The 21981-nt window shown below is 35.4% G+C and overlaps 1 protein-coding gene and 1 long non-coding RNA gene across 2 annotated transcripts in view; both read right to left on the bottom strand.

Annotated features, from left to right (window-relative positions):
- Positions 1–1509: 1509 nt before the first annotated feature.
- On the bottom strand, positions 1510–3417 carry LOC138137910 (uncharacterized). The gene is made up of 3 exons (XR_011161917.1): positions 3336–3417; positions 2279–2339; positions 1510–2211 (listed from the first exon to the last, which is right to left on the bottom strand). It is a non-coding gene; the product is annotated as an uncharacterized lncRNA (long non-coding RNA).
- Positions 3418–5514: 2097 nt separating this feature from the next.
- Positions 5515–21981, bottom strand: part of stg1 (stargazin-like protein) — a 279644-nt gene continuing 263177 nt past the window's right edge. Inside the window, exons 3-6 of the mRNA XM_069057854.1 lie at positions 19550–19642; positions 18700–18840; positions 7115–7652; positions 5515–7067 (exon numbers count right to left, since the gene is read on the bottom strand). Coding sequence (XP_068913955.1) covers positions 6794–7067; positions 7115–7652; positions 18700–18840; positions 19550–19642 — 1046 coding nt within the window. The 3' untranslated portion in view covers positions 5515–6793. The remainder of the gene's footprint in view (positions 7068–7114; positions 7653–18699; positions 18841–19549; positions 19643–21981) is intronic.

The following is a 21981-nucleotide window of genomic DNA, read 5'->3' as shown; positions in this document are numbered from 1 at the left end:
AATTATAATTTTTGTATGCATTCTCGATCATAACTGACGATAGGAACATTTGAATTTGATTAATTCTTTTTTTTTTGTTCGATATGTCCCGGGATGGAAATAACTCAATTGAATGTTTCCAACTCGAAAATGTTTAACCAATCGAATTGCAGCATTTTCAAATTTGGACCAATCAAATTGATTTATAGTGAAAAAACACCGAGCAGAGTGAAAAAACAACCAGCTGAGTGAAAAAACAACTAGTGGTTTTTCAGCGAAAAAATTTATGTCAAAATGAAACGTCAAATTTATTAGGTCAACTCGATAAAAATTTTCTCAGTGGATTGTCAAGTCGAATACAATTCGTGGTCTAATTTTTTCTGCAAAATTTGTCATTTAAGGCATTCGTAGCTTTTGCTTTTGGAAAATTACACTCGTCTCCTTCGTCGACTCGTGTAATTTTCGTTGCAAAAGCTACTCATGTCTTAAATGACAAATTTTGTCGGAAAAAATTAGACCACTTATTGTATTATACCGGGTGATCAAAAAGGACTGTTTAAGTTGGCAATACAATTACGAAATTCGGTTATTTATAACACTGCAACCGGGTATGTTTTGTTGGTTTATTTGACAAATATCTGATGTAGGTATAGCATTAACAACGACAAGCCATCAACAACCGAAAGTTACTCCTGTTATACGATTTAAAATACAATTCAGTGTTACCAACTTAAACAGTCCTATTTGATCACCCCGTATATGAAAAAAAAAATGTGGAAGATTTGGAGAAAAATCTGGAAAAACTAAATTAAAATGATTCGGGGAAAACTGAAAGTGCTTTTTTGTATGAACTCAAGACCATAACCCAGGATTCGAACGATGGCTATGCGTAATTCTTTTTTGGTTTAGTTTGTTAGGGTTTTGGATAAGTTTTCGAAAAAAAAAAATCGGACAATTACAAAGGAAAGTCGGAAAATTCGGACAAATTTCAAAAATTATAATTTTTGTATGCACTCTCCATCATAACTGACAATAGGAGCTACATATTTGCGTGATGCTTTTTTTTTGTTTTCAATTGAAAAAAAATCTGGTAGATTTGAAGAAAAATCTGGAAAAACGCAATCCAGTAAATTAAAATAAAATTACATTTGCTTTTACTTTTGTGTTGTTTCGCGATCTGTCCAATAAATGTAGTAGTTGTTTTATTTCTATTCCAATTTATTTGCCTACATGCACAAATGTCATTTGACAGCTGATTGTGAAATTGGAAATCAAACCAATTGGATTGCTTACTTGAACATCGATCTTGCAATTGAACCGAAATGTAAATATTGGGTGATTCAAAATAATTGTGGGTATCTGGCAACTATGTACGAAAATTTATGTGGCAACTATGTGGGTAGGATAGAGTTGACATTTCTTTGACAGTTCATAGTCGCGCAATTTTAAAAGTTGTCAAATCAATGTCATACAAATACCAACTCTATCCCATACACAGAGTTGCCATATAAATTTTCGTACATAGTTGCAATACTTATTCACAATCATTTTGAATCACCCAATAAAACTGCTTGAGATTCATTGTGATTTCAAATTTAATGGAAGGAAATAAATCATTTGTTTGGACATGAAATTCTGACTTGATTAAATTGTGACTTAAATTCTGGAACAAAACCGCATGGTTCCAACTCGATCACATTCCAGGCACATCACACATTTCCAGTATTTCAGCAGTGTAGAATACTGCCGATAGAATTCATCTCCCAATGTAAAATTCCTCATTTTTACTTTTTTTATACATTTCCAACAGCTTTTCACAAATTTACAAAACGATCACAAACAAATTTAGGTATTGAAATTTGGACAAGACAACGTCTGTCGGGTCAGCTAGTCGTCTTATAAGAATAACTCTTTGGACCTGTTCATACCCAGTCAGTAATCTATAGGTACATTCTTACCTAATTCATCGGTCCAATCTCCCAATAAACATCCTGTTTTCAAACTACTTTACCATCGTCTTTATACGAGTAGGTAGGTATACAATGTTATCTGTGTCATTTATCGTTCCAATCTCCTAATAAACATCCTGTTTGTTTTGACACTACTTTTACCATTGCCTATACCGGCTGATTCACATAACTTTCCGACCCTGACGAAGTTCAAATGCAGCCAGTAATACGTTTATCATTGAAAACTTGACTATTGTATGGTCTGGACATCCCTCACAAAAATCTAAATTATCAAAATTTAAAAATAGGAGTAATTGACGGTTTTTTTTTTTCAAGAAACTGACACTCACCATATATTAAAAGCATATGGACACGAGCCGTTAGCCGAGTGATGCAAAGCAGGTCAAACACCTGAAAAGTGACAGCGCATGAACATAGAACAACGTTTTTCGTGTTCGTTTAGGCAAAGTTTTAAAAAACATTAATTACGTGTAAATTTTGAGGTTATCTTTGACAGATGTCAAATTAGGTTATCATAAATTTATTGCTACCATTTGTTATCATAAATTTATTGCTACCATTTGTTGGGACCAAATGCCACCACACTCGACTATTTGTTAAATAAAATTTAAGTGAAGTGTACTCAATCGTTTTAATTCCATTTTTTGAAAAACCTTCCGAAGGTACGGCCTCTCGTTAGAACTTAATTAAACAAAATAAAAAAATAAAACACAACGTAGGATCCATAAATATTTCTTTTCTCATTATTTTTGTTTCATATTTTTCCGCAAAATTTCATCCAAGGGAATGCGGCAAACAACAATACACCAAATGAGGAAGTCGAAATGTTTCATTACCTATCGTACAAACTAATGGGACAAATTCACGTTTTATCCTATTTCTCATCGAAAACACACCATTTATCATCATAAAATATGATGAAATCAGCTTAATCTAAGGCAAAATTAATTATATCAGTTATATGAGTTTATTATTGTCCGACAACCCTTTCTCTCCCAGTAAAAAATATCCTTCCTGGGAGGCAAAAGGACAGATCGGATAGAATACAGATTAATCTTACAATCATGTTTTAGCTTAAATAACAATAATTGTGTTTTATTATTGTTGACAATAAAACAAACTTAACGTCCAGGACATCCTGTTGAATTGGTACAGGCTACAGCTTTGTAACAGTTGGTTGAGTTTGTACACGTCGTGGCGCTATTACAGTTTGTGGACCCAGTACATGTTACTGCCTTGAGACAATTTTTAGAATCGATACACGTTACTGCATTTGGACAGTTTCCACAATTAGTACAACTAGTACAGCTAGTACAATCAGCACGCCCAGTGCACTGGCAATAATACTCGGTGCACAAACACATTACTATAACTGTTATTACTAACCAGTTTTTGGTAAAAGCACACGTTTTGAATGCCATAGTTTTTTGTATTACCTACTGTTATTTATCTTGCGGTTTACTTCGATCGACTGCTGAATTCTGCTCTACGCTCCACTATTTATATAACTTATTTAATTACCTATCTTGTTTACACAATAATTACCATAACAGGTTGCTGTATTTGGATAAAAAAAAAATCCGAATTCATTTTGAGAGATGACAAACTTCCTGGGTCATCTAAATAAAACTATGACTCATTTAACATGGATTTTAATCAGTTTTCGAAACTATATGAGGTCAGTTTGTTTAATAATGTTTTGAGTAACTGGTATTTAGCAGTTTATAAAAACTGTAAGAGTAGGTCACGCTTTAAACATAATATGTTACGCGTACCTCGTAGAAGAGCAACTTAATTCCAACAGTAAAACGTCCTTGCCGAGGAATCAACTTTTTAGACTAGCAATTATAACTTTGTTTTTCGGATGTAATTGTTTTACGTTGCTGACTAATAAATATTATTATTGTTTCAGTACACTTACATTCAGACAATAAATATTGACAATACTAAAATTAAATGGACTAGCTTTTATTAACGTATTTGATAATTCATCATAATCGTATGAAATCGCTTTATTTTTGTTATCCTTCTTTATCCAAATGTATTCCTTGACATTCTTCACTATTTTGAAAAAAAAAAACATGTACTAAAACATTACTTTTTCCATCAAAATTGTTACTACATACATACTTGCTATAGCAGGTACACCTGATCTATGTTTATAGGTAGGCAACCAATAATACACACAATTACAAAGTTGTATATAATTCTACATTGCTCAGATTTAAAATTAATTGCTTTATTTATTTTATGATTGTTAGAAATACACGAATCAAGGATTGACATCTTCAAACCAACATGACTACCACAGAGGAAACACAGGAATCTGGCAGAAGCAAGTTGTGGTACTTACTGTTGTTGTACAAACGTGAACGCCAAGTGAGTCTTTACTTGAAGGTATTTTTTTTTGTTGTGGCGTTTAGGACTGTCCTCAATGGCTTAGCATTTCCACAGGAACTAATTGTTACCGAAAATACTCCCTGAATGACTGTTGCTTCGTCGGAACAACATGTCCTAGGGCCTAGGAGTTGTTAACATTTTTTGGTCTCTGTTTTAGTCAGTTTGCTGCAGTGCTTTTCGACAATATCCCAACTTGTGTTGTCGATGGTGAACGGTCCAAAGAAGACAGTTTTATCCAAGAAACTCCTGCTCCTTTGAGGCCTTCGGCAGAAACCAGAAACACAGTTGCCATATAAATTTTCGTAGGTACATAGGTAGTTACCATATTTATCTCATTTTGCATTTCTACCTGGTCAACCTCCTCATCTTACGTGAATAATCCCTATATGTAGTCACTTTTAAAAATTGAGATATTGTGAGATAAATTAATTTAAATACTTTTCTCAAGATGGAAAATTATAGTAAGTATATTTTTCTTGAAGTTTTTTTGTTACAATTATTCTTATTTTAAATCAGCTGTATCAGTACCACTTTTAAAATTTGCTTTCTTATCTTTGTTAGTTTGGGAATACATGTCAAAGTACTGCTAGGCTTGAGATGTGACCCAATTTGTATTTGAAGAGAAAATTGTTGAAATGCCAACACTTTTTGATAAACAGTACCTACATGTTGTAAGTTTGGTTCCGTTTCTAAATTGAATAAGGTATAAAACATGGTAGGAGCAAGGTTGGTAGAACCGACTAATTTGTATAGTAGGTTGCCTCGTTGCCATTTAAAACAATAGTTTGAATTTTTTCCCCGCGCAAAAGTTACTCGTGACGCTATAATGCACTAAACTTTAACGATACAGTCTGTCGATCACGCCTTAGGTGTTCCCTCACTAGAATGAAACCCAAAAAACCACCCAATAAACCCCATGGAGCTTATAAACCTTGAGTTCTATCAAGATTCGAACACTCAAAATTTCTGGGTTGATTTTACGTCACGAGTTACTTTTCCCTCCGACCTCCAATTTTCAACGAGGCAACTTACTATACAAATTAGTCAGTTCTACCAACCTTGGGTAGGAGGATCCGGTGTGCCACCTGTCGCCCAGTATTGCAACTAAAACGTGGCGGGAAATTTAAATATCGTTTATTCAACTCAACATATCGAGACAAACAAAATGGTAATTGCAATTTCAGAATCTTATTATTTACACTTAAAATTACAATCTTTTAGTTAAATATACAAGATCAACAATCATGGCACATTATAATAACGTTTGTTTAAATCGGAACAGATCGTGAGGAAAAATTCTGTTGGCTCTCTGTCTCAGTACATAACAAATTAATATAAACGCTATTTCAACATTAATAAAAAATCTACAGTTAATACAGGATATGTCACCATTAAGTTTCTCTTTTAATTTAATCCTTAAACCTATCAATTATATTGTTTCTTTATAAAATTGTTTAATTTGGGGGTGCGTGGCGTAGTCGATTCAAGCACCAAAAGGCGAATATCGGATAAAAAAATTACCTATGTCAGTTAGTCGTCGATTAGACCACGCAGGGCCCGTTTGATTTCAGTTATTTCGCTAAATTTGTCAACAAAGTGTGCATAAACCATCCTCGATGGGACCAAGTGGGCAAGAAAGAAAGCGACTACAACTGGAGTAGCGGTTTTTGCTCGCAACACCGTGTATTTTCTTGTAGAGGTTTGTTTTCAACTCAAGGTCATTCTGAAGCTGAAGTGATATATAAGTTAATCGGCTTTGCTTATTTGAATCGACTTAAGCGACATGTGTAGCACTTTTATTGCTTTGTAAAAGGTGTGCAGTCAAGGATTAACCGATATAAATGCTTAATGTACTAAAAATGTCGCCACGAATTACCAGACGTATTATTTATTGGGTAGGTAGGCAACCAGATATACTCTCAGTTGAGTGACCTTGACTCTACGCTCAACGAATCTCCATAAGAAAATACGTGGGATTTTGGATTGGAACCAGCACAGTTTGTCCACTGACTGGGATTGCTACAATTTTTCTAGTGTAAAGACGTATCACAGGTGTTTCATACAAGTCTACTCTAGTTCATTTTGACATAGATTTCGTGCGATTTTGGAACAGGGATACTATCTGCACTTTATTGTTTTAGTATGCGACGTGCAATTTTTGTTATTTGTTCTGAAAATATCGTTTGTTGAAGAGTGTTTGGCGGTCCCATCGAACATGATCCATTCTGTACATAAAAAGTGATCACCGGCAGTACAAAAAAATTGTTGTTGAGGTGAAAATCGGTGCCGTCGTCGGGTACAACAATTTTTGATGATGCTTCGGTGCCTTTGATTTAGACTTTAGAACGTTGAGTAAAAACTTGTTTTGACTAGATCGCAAAATATCACACGAACGTCCGCGAGATGAGCATGCTTCGGGGGCCCCAAGTAGACAACTTCCACTTTCAGACTGGCGTAGTCCTTCTGAGGGTGTCACTGTCAAACGTTTTTCTGCCGTTGCCGTTGCGCGACCCGATCGAGACACTGCTCTGGGCCCTGATGGGCAGCGGCTGGTCCAGGTCGAAGGTGACGAACTCGTGCTGGATGCTGGGCGAGTAGTCGTCGAAGGGCTCGCCGAGGTACTCGTCGCAGTTGACGTCGGCCGTCGTGGAAACCGTGTTCGTCGTGATGTCCCGCGGGAAGTGCCGTCCGGGCGCCAGCGAGTCCCTGCCGATGGGGCTGCAAAACACAGTTACCGTCACCATCTCCAAACCGCGGAAACAAACCTTCCGAAGTGCTCGTCGAACTGGTAGCTTATCGTGGGCGGCGGCGGGAAGTCGTAGAAGCTGGAGACGTCCTTCAGCGAGTTGGAGTGCGACCTGGGGCGGTGCACGCTGCAAGGGGACTCCTGCAGCGGCTCCTTGCTGAAGAAGTAGCGCTTTTGGTGGAGGACCGGCGTGGGGTAGCTGGCGGGGAAGTGGATGGCGCTGTTCGAGTTGACGTATGCTTGGGGGTGGCGGCGACACGGGTAGAACATGGAGGGGTCGTAATGGGCGAACGTTGTCGGGTGGCGGGTTTTGCCGCGTTTCAGGTCTTCGAGGTGTTTGCGCTGCCACTCGTATTGGACTTTGTAAATGAAGAGGAAGATGGAGCTGATGCCGGCCAGTTGAGTGGTGATTAAGCCGCTGACGTACAGTAAGAAGGAGTAGCCGTACCAGTAGTCAAAGGCGGGGGGCTGCAGCTGGGACCGGGGTCGTAATTTGCTGCCGATCTCCGCTTTGAAGATGGAGATGTACATGATGAGGCCGAAGAGCATCACAAGACCTGTGCACATCAAAGTTAAACACGTGGAAAAGAAAAATAACTTACTTACATATTTATTATCAACAACGATATCTCTGTTACCAATTGATTCGTCTAAAAACTGCCTTCAGTAATTAATGTTAAAAAGTGCATCATTCTACCTCTAACACTGATTGAGAAAATAATATTTATACAAGAAGCAAACATAGCGCGGTGGCAATTTTTTAATTATTGGGTTTTATAGCTTCAATACACCAACTGTTGATAAGATAACTGTTTCAGCCCAAACCACTATTCTCGACACTGTTTTCTAAGTGGACACAAACTTTTATTGGTGTCTTTTGTATCAAAAATAAAATTTGACACAACAAATAAGTGGCTCTTTTTTCGTTTTAATTAGTGTACAGTTACGGTCACGGAATTTTGGCCGTCATTTGTCATTCCATTGACATGAGATGTAAAGCGGCCCTTACTTATTCGTAACCTCACTTTCTACTGTTACAAGACTTTTCATTTTGATGCTGACTTACTTGCAAGAAAACGCCCTTCCTCATTTCGTGCGATTTTGGAACAGGGATACTATCTGCACTTTATTGAAATAGGGTATTGATATATGTTCGCAACTATGAATGAAGTATGACATTGACAAATTTTTGGATGTCAATTCCAAAAGTCAATCATAATGACAATAAAGCATCCATTTCTTTTTAATTGACATGAAAGTGACGGCCAAAATTCCATGGCCGCAATTGTACCTATGTAAGTTGCTCAACGGTGCAGGTGCCAGTAACGTTTGTGACAGGTCGAGGTAGCGGAAATCTAAAAACGGCGATTTATAGAATTAACAGCGATGAATCGAATGCAAAAACGAGATCACTCTACCTCTAGCAATAGTGAGAAAAAAACAAATTTAGGGGCAAGTCGGGTATATACGGCCACTTAAGGTAATTATTTTAGTATGACGAAATTAAAACGAAAAATATATTTCTTTTTATTTTAACTTAAAGCTTATACATTTCTGTAACAGTAAAAAAATAAGTAAACAAAATTCTGTCTTAATAATTAACATAAAAAAATAAAATCAAAACATCAACAAAATCGGTATTATCCGACAGTATCGGAAAATGCCGGCCATGTTGCAGGTTAATACCGACCTACCATTTTAGCGACAATTATCACATTTGTATCCTATAGCAGATTCAGCATCCGTGCAGGCTGCGTGTGCCCAATTTCCGCAACTATTGCAGCCATACCATAGCTCACCATCCTTACCAAATTCACTGCAGAAAATGCATACGTGCTCTTCAACTTCGCATTCTGTATAAACTTGCGGAATGTTTGAGCTGGAATTAGTCTTCATGTTTCTTTTGGTTTTGGTTTGTATCGCTATACGCTTTTTTGCTGTCTTCCTTTTGTCCACTTCTTCCTTGTTTCTTCTTTTTTTTTCACGTTCCTCTAAGTCAACTTTGTTGGGTGTGGCAGTAAAAATAATAGAACTCTTTTTTGACACTCTTCTAACTTTGGTAGATTTATCTTCTTTTCTTACTGGAGCAGGGCTTATTTCTGAAATAGGGACTTTACACACTATAGTCTTGTCGTTTGTAAAATCTTCATCATCAGATATTTCTGCTAATGCGACACTCTCATCTGAATCTGTAGAATCGCTCAATGTTCTCCTTTTATGCAGCAAAGCTGGTGGTTGCTGCTGAAGACCTGATGTAGAGGGTCTGTGTATATCTTGTGGTGGAGTAACATTGCCAGGAATGGGAGCATTCTCATTAGGCGGTGCAAAATCTTCATCAGGAAATATATTTTTATCAAAAGGAAAAATTCCTGTCGACTGAAAGCCTTTTACAGCCTTTTCTATTGTAGCTACACGACCGTAAGCTTTGGTAAACAAGGATGCCACGTTGTCTTGTAAAATTTTTTCATAAGAATTCATCTTCAAAAAGACACCACATTCCTGATTGTATGCACTTTTCAGTGGCCCATAGAATGACACGTCCAGAGGCTGCATTCTGTGGGACGTATGTGGAGGAAGAGATACGACAACAATGCCGTTTTCCTTGCAGAAATCAAAGGCTTTTAATGTTGTGTGGGTTAAGTGGTTGTCCATGATTAGTAGTACGGGGTTAGCAATTGCAGAATTGGTATGTTTAGAGAAATGAACTAACCAATCGTAGAATAGGTCCTCCGTTATCCATCCGGATTTTGAACATTTGTAAATTGATCCAGGGGGTCCATCTTTACACAGATGTGGCGGTAAACGTTGTCTTGGATAAATAAATAATGGGGGAATATAGTTTCCTGTTGCACTCATTGCACATACCACCGTAATATTTTTCCCCCTTTCTCCGCTTGTAATGGCACCCAACCTTCTCATTTTTTTTGCAGCCAACACCTTTTGGGGTACGTGAACGTTGGTGATGCCGGTCTCATCTACATTGTATATTTTTTCCGGAGTAAATTTATATTTTTCGTAAACAGCTTCAAGATTAGTGAAAAATTTTTGAACATCAGTTTTATTGAATGCATTTATCCGGTTTAGTGAAGTCGGTTCTGGCTTTCTTAAAGACATGTCATTATTTCGACGTAGAAATCCGTAATACCAGTCTTTTCCTGCTAGTTTAGTCACAGTGTTAAAGGGATGTTTTATACTATTTTTTTCAGCAAACTCGTAACACGTACGTCGTAGTTCCAGTTTTGTCAAACCATAAAACATATTTGCCAACATCTTAACATGATTCGCTATTTCTGATTCTATTTCTTTGGTAAAAACGGTACGTCGACCCATCCTAGATGTTGAAGTGCCTTGTTTCAGTTTATCCCATAGAGTCGAGTAAGGAACATTGAATTGACTTGCCGCTTTTCGCACTCCTAGTCCAACATCTTTCACGGCGTTTATTGCTCTCTTCATGTTATCTTCCTCCCAACTATTCCTTCCCGTCTTCCGTTTATATTTCTGTGGCATTCTACAAACAATCTTACATTAATTCGCTTGTCTAAGAGTTGCGGGTAATCCCGGCCGGTGTGGCCGGTATTGCCCGTTCTGCACACTTGCAATAGATTTTAACCTGTACAAAATTATTGTACCTTATATTTTGCGTTTTAATGACACATGATAGTTTAACATGTACATAAGCTTGACTGAACTAAAGCAAAGTATTATAAATGAAATAGTTTTTGAGCTTACCTTAGTTTTCAGCCGGCAAAACTTATAGCAGAATTGAACATTTTACAATTTAATTGATACTATCGACATCTCACGTCGTAGCGCCGTAACTACCAATCAGATATTGTCATTTCCTCATTCCCAACACACCCATTGAGAAAAAATGCAGAAATCTGTTATAAAACTGTAAATATTCGGGTGATCGCGATTTCCCCCTGACCGCCATTACCCGACTTGCCCCTACACTTTTCAAAAATTGTGGAGTCTATTTTTTTTTAAGTAGAAACATTTCTGTTGATACTTTACGATACTTTAAGTATTAAATTGTAACAAAAAATTTCATGAATCTGTGTTTAACACCGATTGAGAAAATTGCATTTATTAAAGACTAGCTGACCCGGTGCACTTCGTATCACCTACAATCGCTGTTTGTTAGCCTCGCTAAAACTCAAAAACGGCCACCGATTTGAATTTTTTTTTGTAACATTTTGATTTGCTATAATCAATCCTAATCATTAATCAACCTTCCAACTGCAATTCATTGAGATCAATAGTACTGGCTATATTTTATACGGTTTGAATTTCGTTTGGTTATTAAATGAAACTTGTTTACAATTCCAAAGAATTTAATGTCTTTTATGTACATGAAATATAAATACAATTGGTACCACTGTAATCTAAACCCATTTCTGATTTCCAGTTGTCAGCTTTGACAGAGTTGACAGACGAATTTGACGTTTACGTGGTATCATTCTTTCCAAATTAGAAGAAGAGTGATCGATCCGGAGGGTAACCCAATATTATAATATCGCGAAGAGCTGACCCGACAGACGTTGTCTTGTCCAAATTTTAATACCTAAATTTGTTTGTGATCGTTTTGTGAATTTGTGAAAAGCTATTGGAAATGTGTAAACAAAGTAAAAATGAAGAATTTTACATGGGAGATGAATTCTATCGGCAGTATTCTACACTGCTGAAATGTTGGAAATGTGTGATGTGCCTGGAATGTGATCGAGTTGGAACCATGCGGTTTTATTCCAGAATTTAAGTCACAATTTAATTAAGTCAGAATTTCATGTCCAAACAAATGATTTATTTTCTTCCATTAAATTTGAAATCACTGAATCTCAAGCAGTTTTATTGGCTGATTCAAAATGATTGTGAATAAGTATTGCAACTATGTACGAAAATGTATGTGGCAACTGTGTGAATGGGATAGAGTTGACATTTGTATGACATTTCATAAGCATGCATTTGATTTTTTTAATTCCATTACACATTGATTTGACAACTTTCAAAATTGCGCGACTATGAACTGTCAAAGAAATGTCAACTCTATCCCACCCACACAGTTGCCACATAAATTTTCGTACATAGTTGCCAGATTTATCCACAATTATTTTAAATCACCCAATATTTACATTTCGATTTCGATTGCAAGATCGATGTTCAAGTAAACAATCCCATTGGTTTTATTCCCAATTTCACAATCAGCTGTCAAATGACATTTGTGCATGTAGGCAAATAAATTGGGATAGAAATAAAACAACTATCTAGATGTACTACCTTTGTTGGACAGATCGCGAAACAACACAAAAGTAAAAGCAAATGTAATTTTATTTTAATTTACTGGATTGCGTTTTTCCAGATTCTTCTTCAAATCTTCCAAAAAAATTTTCAATTGAAAACAAAAAAAAGCATCAAGCATTAGAGTGTGTTTCAGATCTATTTTGAATGCAACAGTAGTTTTCGTTTGAGACGAAATTATTGATAATATTGTCTAATTAATATAGTTTAAGAGTTCACAAATAACCACAAAACTTCATATCTTAGAATAATGTGACCCAAGCGACGGACAAAAGTAAGTAATAAATAAAGGAGACTTTTTAACAAAGAAAAGTGTTTTTATTATTGCGGTTTTATGAATTGTAGATGACTCTATTATACCTACAATGTAGCTACTATTGTCAGTTATGATGGAGAGTGCATACAAAAATCATAATTTTTGAAATTTGTCCGAATTTTCCGATTTTCCTTTGTAATTGTCCCGAATTTTTTTTCCGAAAACCTATCCAAAACCCTAACAAACAAAACCAAAAAAGAATTACGCATAGCCATCGTTCGAATCCTGAGTTCAGTTTTCCCCGAATTATTTTAATTTAGTTTTTCTAGATTTTTCTCCAAATCTTTTTTTTTTTCTACTGAAAACATTCAATTGAGTTATTTCCATCCCGGGGCATATCGAACAAAAAAAAAAAAGAATTAATCAAATATGTCGTTCCTGTCGTCAGTTATGATCGAGAATACATACAAAAATTATAATTTTTGCAGTTTGCACGAATTTTTCGACTTTCCTTTGTAATGGTCCCGTTTTTTTTTTCTGAAAACTTTTTCACGACTATAACGAACAAAAAAAAAAGAATTATGCATATCCATCACAAAAAAGCACTTTCAGTTTTTCCCGAATTTTTCAATTTTCCGGGCAACTTATCCAGTTTTTCTTTACATAAAAACCTCATACGGATTATTACGAACATTAAAAAAAAAAATTAGCCAAATCGTTCCACCCGTTCCCACAGAAAAAAGCACTTTTAGTTTTTCCCGAATTTTCCAATTTTTCGGGCAACTTTTCCGATTTTTTTTTCTTTTTAAACCACCCCTGAAGTAAAGCGAACAAAATAAAAAAATAATTATTCAAATCGGTCAAGCCGTTTTTGAGTTTTAGCGAGACTAACGAACGGCGATTCATTTTTACATACAGGCTGTTTGATGAAAAACGCCTCAACTCATAACTTTTTTATTTATTACCCGATTTCAATGAACAAAAAAGTCAAAGAAATGGTTTTTCAAGCGCTACAAAACAGCTATAAAATATATTTTTTTTGGCGTTATGTTCAATAGCTAACAATAGTCAACTTTTTTTTTTAAATGGACACATGTAGTTTTTTAGGCTTGGTCTGGTAAGGTATTTTTTTCTGAATTTAATGATGGATTGAAAGTTATCATTTGGTTCATAGCTAACTGAAAAAAAAATAAAACAATTTTTTGTGGTTCAGCTTATAAAATTTTTAAGAGTGCCGTGAAAAACAATCGGAATACAAAGTACGATAAATATCATCTAAACGTCAACTTAGAAATTTTCATCTGCTTTTTTAAACTTTTTTCATTTAAGTATAAAATAACAACATTGTCAGTCATGCAGGATAGCAGTCATTTGACTATTATGTTCGAGTGTAATAAAAATTGTAATTAGTCAAAAACAAAAATTTTATAGAAAAAATAATAATAATTATTATTATTATTACATATTCATGTTTTCCAAGAAAATAATAACAAAACTCTTCAAGATTGCACCTGAAATTTTTCAAACTCACACTTGACATTTGTTGCTATTTGTATTCCAATTGTTTTTCACAGCACACTCGAAAATTTCATAATAAGCTAAACCACAATTAAAAATTGTTTTATTTTTTTTTCAGTCAGCTATGAACCAAACGATAATTTTTAATACATCATTAGATTCAGAAAAAAATACTTTACCAGACTAAACCTAAAAAACTACATATGTCTATTTAAAAAAAAAAGTTGACTATCGTTAGCTACTGAAAATAGCACAAAAAAAAAAATATATTTTATGGCTGCTTCGTAGCGCATGAAAAACTATATCCTTGGTTTTTTTGTTCATTGAAATGGGATAATAAATAAAAAAGTTATGGGTTGAGGCGTTTGTTATCAAACAGCCTGTATATAGATATTCATATTTTTGTCACAGATTGAGTTAATGGAAATCGAGGATTTGAATTTTGTAGATTAGCAGTGGTGAATTTAATGTGAGAAAATTACGTGGTCCTATTTTTAGTATTAGTTAAGAAAACTTCAAATAAATTTTGCGAAACTGGTGTTTGCGCCGGGAAATTTTTTCCTTAAATATAACTATGCAGCTGTTATAGACTGAGCTAGAGGAATGGTAGCTGCATTTGATAGGGTTAATAATGGAGAATCTATTGCAAAAAACTGCCTGGTTCTATCTTTGGTATTACTTTCGAAAACTACTAACATATTTTGTGGAGAAAAAAAGCATTTCTTGTTGATAGATTTTAAGAAAGTCTACGACTCGATAGTAAGAAAAAACTGTACAAGTGATAAAAAACTAAAGATCCCGAACAAATTAATCGAAAGGGTCAAACACTTCGAATACCTAGAAGTGACAGTCTCCTATGATAACTACGAAGAGCCGGAGGTAGACAAGAGAATGAGCAAAGGAAACAAGGCAATGGGCTCACTACACAGAGTGCTAACATCGACAGAAATCTCCGGAGCAGCGAAGATCAGGATATACAGGACAGTAGTGAGGCCGGCGGTGGCATACGGGTGTGAAACCTGGGTCTTAACGAAGAAGAGCGAGATAAAACTGAAAGCATGGGAGAGGAAGATGCTGAGGAAAATATTTAGGGGCACGAGAACCGAGGACGGAGGATGGCGAAGAAAAACAAATAGATAAATAAAGGAACTTTACAGGCACAGCAGTATAGTGCAGCATATCAAAGCACAAAGGATAAGGTGGCTGGGTCATGTCGGTAGAATGGCAGATGAGAGATATGCGAAGGGAGCGCTGCTGGAGGGAGAACGAGGAAAGAAGAGGAGGGGAAGACCGAAAAGAAATGGTAACAGCAGACCTAAGAATGCTGGGCGTAACTGACTGGAGGAAAGCGTCACATGAACCAATGGAAATAATTGTCAAGAGGAGTTGTAACGAAGTGAACAGAGTGGGATAGAACCTTGAAACTAAGCCATGGGCCTAAATGGCCCATGTGAGCGGCAAATATATAGAATAAATTCCTTAAACATTAAACAAAATTTTTTCCAAAAAAATCTTTGGGCAGGTCCATTTTAGTTTATAAAAATACATGTTCTGGTACCAAATAAAATTCCAAGCAGTCATTTGTTTTCGAGTGATGACGTAATCGATATTTTTTTTAAATGGAAACCCCCTATTTTTGAAGTGAAAACTTCTTTAGGCTCACCACATATATTTTATTCCCGGGCAGTGAATTGGTTTCATGCGACACGCTAAAATCGTTCGCAACACGCTAAGAAGATCATTCGCAACACGCTAAAATCTCGGGAGTCGAGTTTAGCGGAGCGAGCGAGAAACCATAGATCAAAGAGAATAATAGCGAGAAACAGTCAACTGTGCGTCACTGTCACTTCCAAATTTTCATTGTTCAGTGTGTTTTCATTGTGTTGCTAAATTTAAGTGATAGTGCAGAGCTGCAGGAGTAGCAATATACAGGTTAGTCACGAGAGACTTCCGATGAAAACTTCGTTATATGCAACCGAAACTACAATTTCCAATGGTTTCTAGCTTCCTAAATTTATAAAAAGTAATACTCAAATCAACGATTGCTGGCCCTTATTGTCTGTCATATCAGTTTTCACATTTATATTAACTTTTGCTTATAACCTCAATAAAGAGAAAGGGTCATGATTCATCTTATTCGCCAAGCTATTTGGATTGCTAACTTATTTCGAATTAACAAAATATCAAGTTCTATGGGTTTCTTGTATTTTGGGTTGCATATAACGAAATTTTCATCGGATGTCTCTCGTGAATAACCTGTATAAACACGATAAAGACATGATGAATATTGTAAGTATCATCCGTGATTGTAAGTTTACAGATGGATGTAGGATTTAGTAGGTAGGTAATTCTTCAACAATTCATCTATTGGAATAATTTATGTAGCAAAATGTGAAGCGAAAAATGATAACACAGGGTAATGGGTATCTATAAATGATTGTTCCAGCTTGCTATGAAAACTTGTGTTTTGTTCAATACAAGAAATCATCGTCAAGAAAACCTAACCTCACAAAATTTTCCAGTCTGTTTATCTCTAAAAGCGGGCGTATTCGCAGTTTCTATTGAAATATACAGATTTTCGGTGTTTATTTAAAAATAATATTGATTATTATTTATGCCTTGCTCCTGATTCCTCCAAGTACCTACTATCATCCATAATAATACAGTGAGGCTTTTATTTCGCTGAACATCAACACTACATATTAACCCTATGTTCAATTTAAAAAAAAAACATGTCAATGGATATAAGCAATTACAACGTATCCAAGCAACCTCTAATAAAACAATTGTCGTTAAAAAGTCTTAAAGATTTTACAATCGTTTGACATATTGCTTGGAATAAGACGGTGGCCACTTTGAACGTTTGTTAAAATTATTTCATTAAAAGTTTTTGTTTAAACTTGTTATTTGGATGTAATAAAACTAAAATTTCAGTTCCGTCATAATAATAAAATAAAAGTTGCAAGTTTGGTTGCCTACCTAACGACAATGTTCGTGCCGTCACAATGCATTGACGCCGATATTCAAGAACTGAACATAGAAACCCATGTTCAGCGAAATAAAATTCTCACTGTATACAGGGTGATTTTCTGAAATAAGTTTGGAAAAAAAACCCGGTAATTGGTGATGATGAGAAGAAGTCATAGACAAAAAAAAAACTCTTATAAAAGTTTTTTCGTGTTTGAGATACAAATGATTGAGTTGAGTTATAGTCCAATTTTTACCCTTTTGCGATGACGTCATTATCTAGTAACTTCACGTATGTTTGAGCTAGGATCAGAAACAAATTTGAATTGATCATAAATAACTATAATGTTTCAAATTTGTTGACAATTGCTTCGAAAGGTTATGTTTGTAATCAATGTAATAAGTGAAAGAAATTAGAAATTGTCAAATTGACAGGACCATAAAATAACCTCAAAGTGACCAAACGTGCCTTTTTTTTCTGTTTCTGTCGTTTCAATAAAGAGAAAGCGAGGAAGGAAATCGTGACGTCACCTCAAAAGGGTAAAAATTGGACTATAACGGTGATTACCTAATTATCTTGTTAGTTTAGCAACAATAATAATCAAAGGTAAAATGTGCCCGTCAGTCACAAACGTAACATTACTCCTCTCGATCATTTCCAGAGAAACATCTACAAAGCAGTGTGCTTGCACCTAAGATTTTGTTGTGGAGTTGATGTAACAATGGTTGCTAATGAAGTGAACAAATTCGGACAAATTTCCCCTATTCATAGGCGTTGAAAATATAGGATATAGGGTAATTTCCATCCTTTTAATTTCACCTCCCAAGGATACTCCACATTTTTTTTCCAAACTTATTTCAGAATCACCTGTATGTAATTTATAGAATACATATTACTTAAAATCAATAACGGGCGTCATAGAAGTTTTCACTTATGTTGTGCGGTCTTAAGCACACACTTTTTTTTTGTTTTAAATAATTTTTTAAATAAGTGTTTGTTACAACTTTTGTTGGTCAAAGAAAAAGAAAAGATTTAGATGATATCGATTTTATATTATTTTTCTTTTAGTGTATTAAAAATGTATCCACAGTGTTAATTTATTAATGACTTGTTCAATAATTATTTTCAAACATGGCGAATGCGCCCGACACCTTTTTAAATAAATGTTTGTCTATTCTGATTATCACTCGGTGGTTCGTTTAACACCTGCAAATGCATATTTATGCAATTTTAATGGAACCCCGTCCCGCCTTATTAACGGACCATATTAGAGCAACCCCGGTACAATTCCGGGCGCACGAAGATTTACATTGTAAATAGATAGTAAAAGCATAAAATTTATGTCGACATTCCGGGCTATTACCATTATAAACTTTTTGATATACGACTTCATATTTAAGCTCCAACATGTCGACTTTTTTCCGAAAGAGACGAACGACCTAGGTGGAGGAGGTGGACCGTTCCGGGGTGCGAACTACCCTTGATATATTTTCATTCGCCGAATAACAACCTCGTCGGCTTTTTATCGGCGCCGGATGCACACCCACCTGTGCTACGAGGGACTTACCCGTCACTATAAAAATTACCCCGGATATGAAGGTGTAGAGGGTGCGGTGGCGGACGCACTGGCCCAGCATGCAGCAGCAGTAACCGCCGCACAGCAGCAGGCTCGCCGCCAAGAAAAAGAACACAGACCTCGTTACTGTGTCTGCGAACAAAAAATTTATTAAAAGCGCCGCTTCGTCCTGGGAAAGGATCCATATCATATTTTCTATTTCAAAGAGATGGATTTGAATCTACTTTTCAATAATAATACTAACAGCCAAATTAAAAAAATATATAACAGCAATAGTAGAAGTTTTTTCGTTTCGTTCCTTTTTAAGGAGCAATTTTTCACAAAGTGCAACTCCGTTTGAAAAGCTTTTAAAAACTAGTCTAGACATTGAGTCATCATATCTTTAAACCATATAACAGCCGTCAAACATCTCAAACATTGACGTGAGGAGCAACTCGTGATCCTGCGAAAAATACCAGATGTCAAAAGCCATTTCATTAAGCTCCCTTCACACTCTCTCCGTTCTTCCATTTACGCTCTCCTTTACCATTCACTAATAAAAAATTATACATTTCATGAATCTAGTCACGTGCCAGTTCTAATAGTGAAATTTCTATTGTCAGATTTGAATAACAATTTATTTCCGATTCAGATACTCAAGCTCTACATTTCCATTTCAGACTGGCACGATACGGAGCCATGACGTTGTCAGATTCGTCGAGTGCGTAAAGTGAAGAAGGTCCGGGCAAACAGGATACAACAACTTTCTTTGATCAACTTACGCAGACGAAAATATTATCTCTCGTGACATCTGGAGAGAGTCGTCACATCACGAGTGGAATAAATTTGTTGGGGGACTTACATGGTATCGCCATGGTGGAGTCGCTGGGATCCGGACTGTACGCCTCCTTGGAGAAGTAGTCGATTTTGTTGCAGTCGTACAAAGTTTCTCCGGCTGTAATGTAAAAAGATAAAGTTAAAGACAGTCGCACGACACAATTAAACTGACAATTATTAGAAAAGTTTTCAATTAAAAACGGCGAAAAAGACACCAACGTGATAGTCAATTCTTTGAAGTATTATGAAGTTGTGCTAAAACGCTCGAAATTTAAAAACTTCGTTAATTAAGTAAGAAGAGGGCATTAATGTACGGCGGAGAGGGCCGGATAGAAAGTACCGACGAGGGTGAGGAAATGGTGGCCGTTAATGACGCTTAAAAGGCAATGATGGCAACAGTGTAATAATTATTATTGAGAATTTTATGAAAAGTGCAAGTAGTACATTTGTAACGGGAGATGTTTACTCGAGACTTTTAGCGAACTGCACAACTGGTGAGACGGCATTCAGGCAGGATTGTGCATATGTATTTAATTTTTGTCTGTAATCTGTAGTGTCGTATGAATAAACTTCGACGTAAGTGTCGCGTAAAAGTGGGCGTGTGGCAAGATAAACACATAGTGCTTTCAAAAGAATTTTCATTGCTTAATAGAAATATTTCTGGTGACAAATAATGAATGTAGCCTGGATGCTGTGCCCCTTTTAAATATATACAAAGTATTTTTATACACGTCAAGAAGAACAGATACGTATTTAGGAACTTAGCAACGAAAAAATTTATGTAAATCAGTAAATTTTTTAGGAATGTCAAAATGCCGCGTCAGTTAAACAGCAATTCAAAAATGTTTTCAAATGTTTTATCAGTTACAATAGGCCCATATTTAACTAAAATATTCACTTCAGGAAGGAGTTTACGTCTTTTCTTATGTAATATAAATAAAGAATAGTGTCGCAATATGAACCTCACCTACAGTGTATAAATCAATGTGGGGTCCTAGTAGGCGTTGAAAGTCTTTCACCAGAAATCGAATAATGTTAGTATAATCCCTCAAAACAAATTGGTTTTACTGGTTGTCTAGCTTGACAAAATAGGTGCTTTACAAAGAAAATGAAATAAAAATAAAACAATGAAATGTATAATTGATAGGTCTCAACACTCTCAACAAATTACGTATTTATTGTACACTTAAGGAGAAGATAAATATTTAACATAAGAGATCAGTTAAATACCTTTGTAACATCACAGGAAATTAACTAGCTTGGAAAAAGCTTTTTTAAAAATAATAAACAGACCAAGAACACAAAAAACAACAAAGCAGGACTTCGAAAGCGGAAATGAGGTTAAGTCGACTTTGTGTTGACAGCTTGTGAATATTTGACAGTTTCAATTTTGACAAAATCAAGTTCCAGAACTATCTGCGATCCTACATTCTTTTATGGACAGTCTGTAGATCTAACAAGACACCATACGAGGAGTGAAATTGTAGCGAGTAGTTAAGTGTGACATACTTACGCTTCAAAACTAAAGTAAATAATAATTTTTGTTGTAAAATTCGTAATTAGCAGGCATATTAACCTAAATTAGCTTATTGAGTCAAGGAAATATTTTGGATGTTGACCAGCGTTATTGTGATTATGAAGTTTATAATATAAAATTAAAATTATTTATTTTGAATTTATGATTTCATGGAAAACCCATCTCACTACTATGGAGGAAGAAAAATGTTAATGTTCTTTAATTCTTTGTAGTAAATGGTTGCTTCAAACAAGGTAAGTAAGGTATGTAGGTATATGAATTTTTTCATTTCGAAAAGCATAATCATTGAAGGATAATTAGGAAAGTCCTAAAAAATTAAAAATTGAAAGAGAAAAAGAATAAGCACGAAGGAAAAAACAAAGAAAACTCATAAGCCGGCATATGTAAAATTGAGAAATGGTCTGGTGATGAAGATTTTTCAAATAATGCTTCTCTTAAATTTGTAAATCATCTAAATAAATGTCCAGAAACAAAATTCAAAGTGTTTCTTCCTAAGACAAATAGTACTTCGCCTGCTCCTTTCCACTCCAGATTCTCTTAAATTTGTTTTCTCTACAAAATTTTCTAATTACAAAAAAGAAATTATTTCTTGATTATTCGTTGCAAAAATGAATGTGATATGACCATGAAGCAGATATTTATGCACAGACCATCGCGACATTATCCGAAAATCAACAATAAATGGTCAAACGGATCAAAAGCTCTGAGGGCTCGACTTCTCTCAACTGCAGATGACAGCGATCATCTATTCGTGTCCGTGCAATGCTGTTTGCCTATTTGCGAAATCGGCGCGCCATCTACCACGCAATGGCTCAACTAAGCGAGTAATAATCAATGTGCCATTAATGATAAAGATCAGTTGGTTAAGTAAATTTGTAATTGTAAAGTGTGTTATGTAACAGATTGTTTTAATATTTTAC

Source organism: Tenebrio molitor, chromosome 9 (assembly GCF_963966145.1).
Source record: "Tenebrio molitor chromosome 9, icTenMoli1.1, whole genome shotgun sequence".
In the NCBI taxonomy this organism is placed as follows: Eukaryota; Metazoa; Arthropoda; class Insecta; order Coleoptera; family Tenebrionidae; genus Tenebrio; species Tenebrio molitor.
The sequence above is the reverse complement of the archived record's forward strand: the minus strand, read 5'-3'. Positions and strand labels throughout refer to the sequence as shown.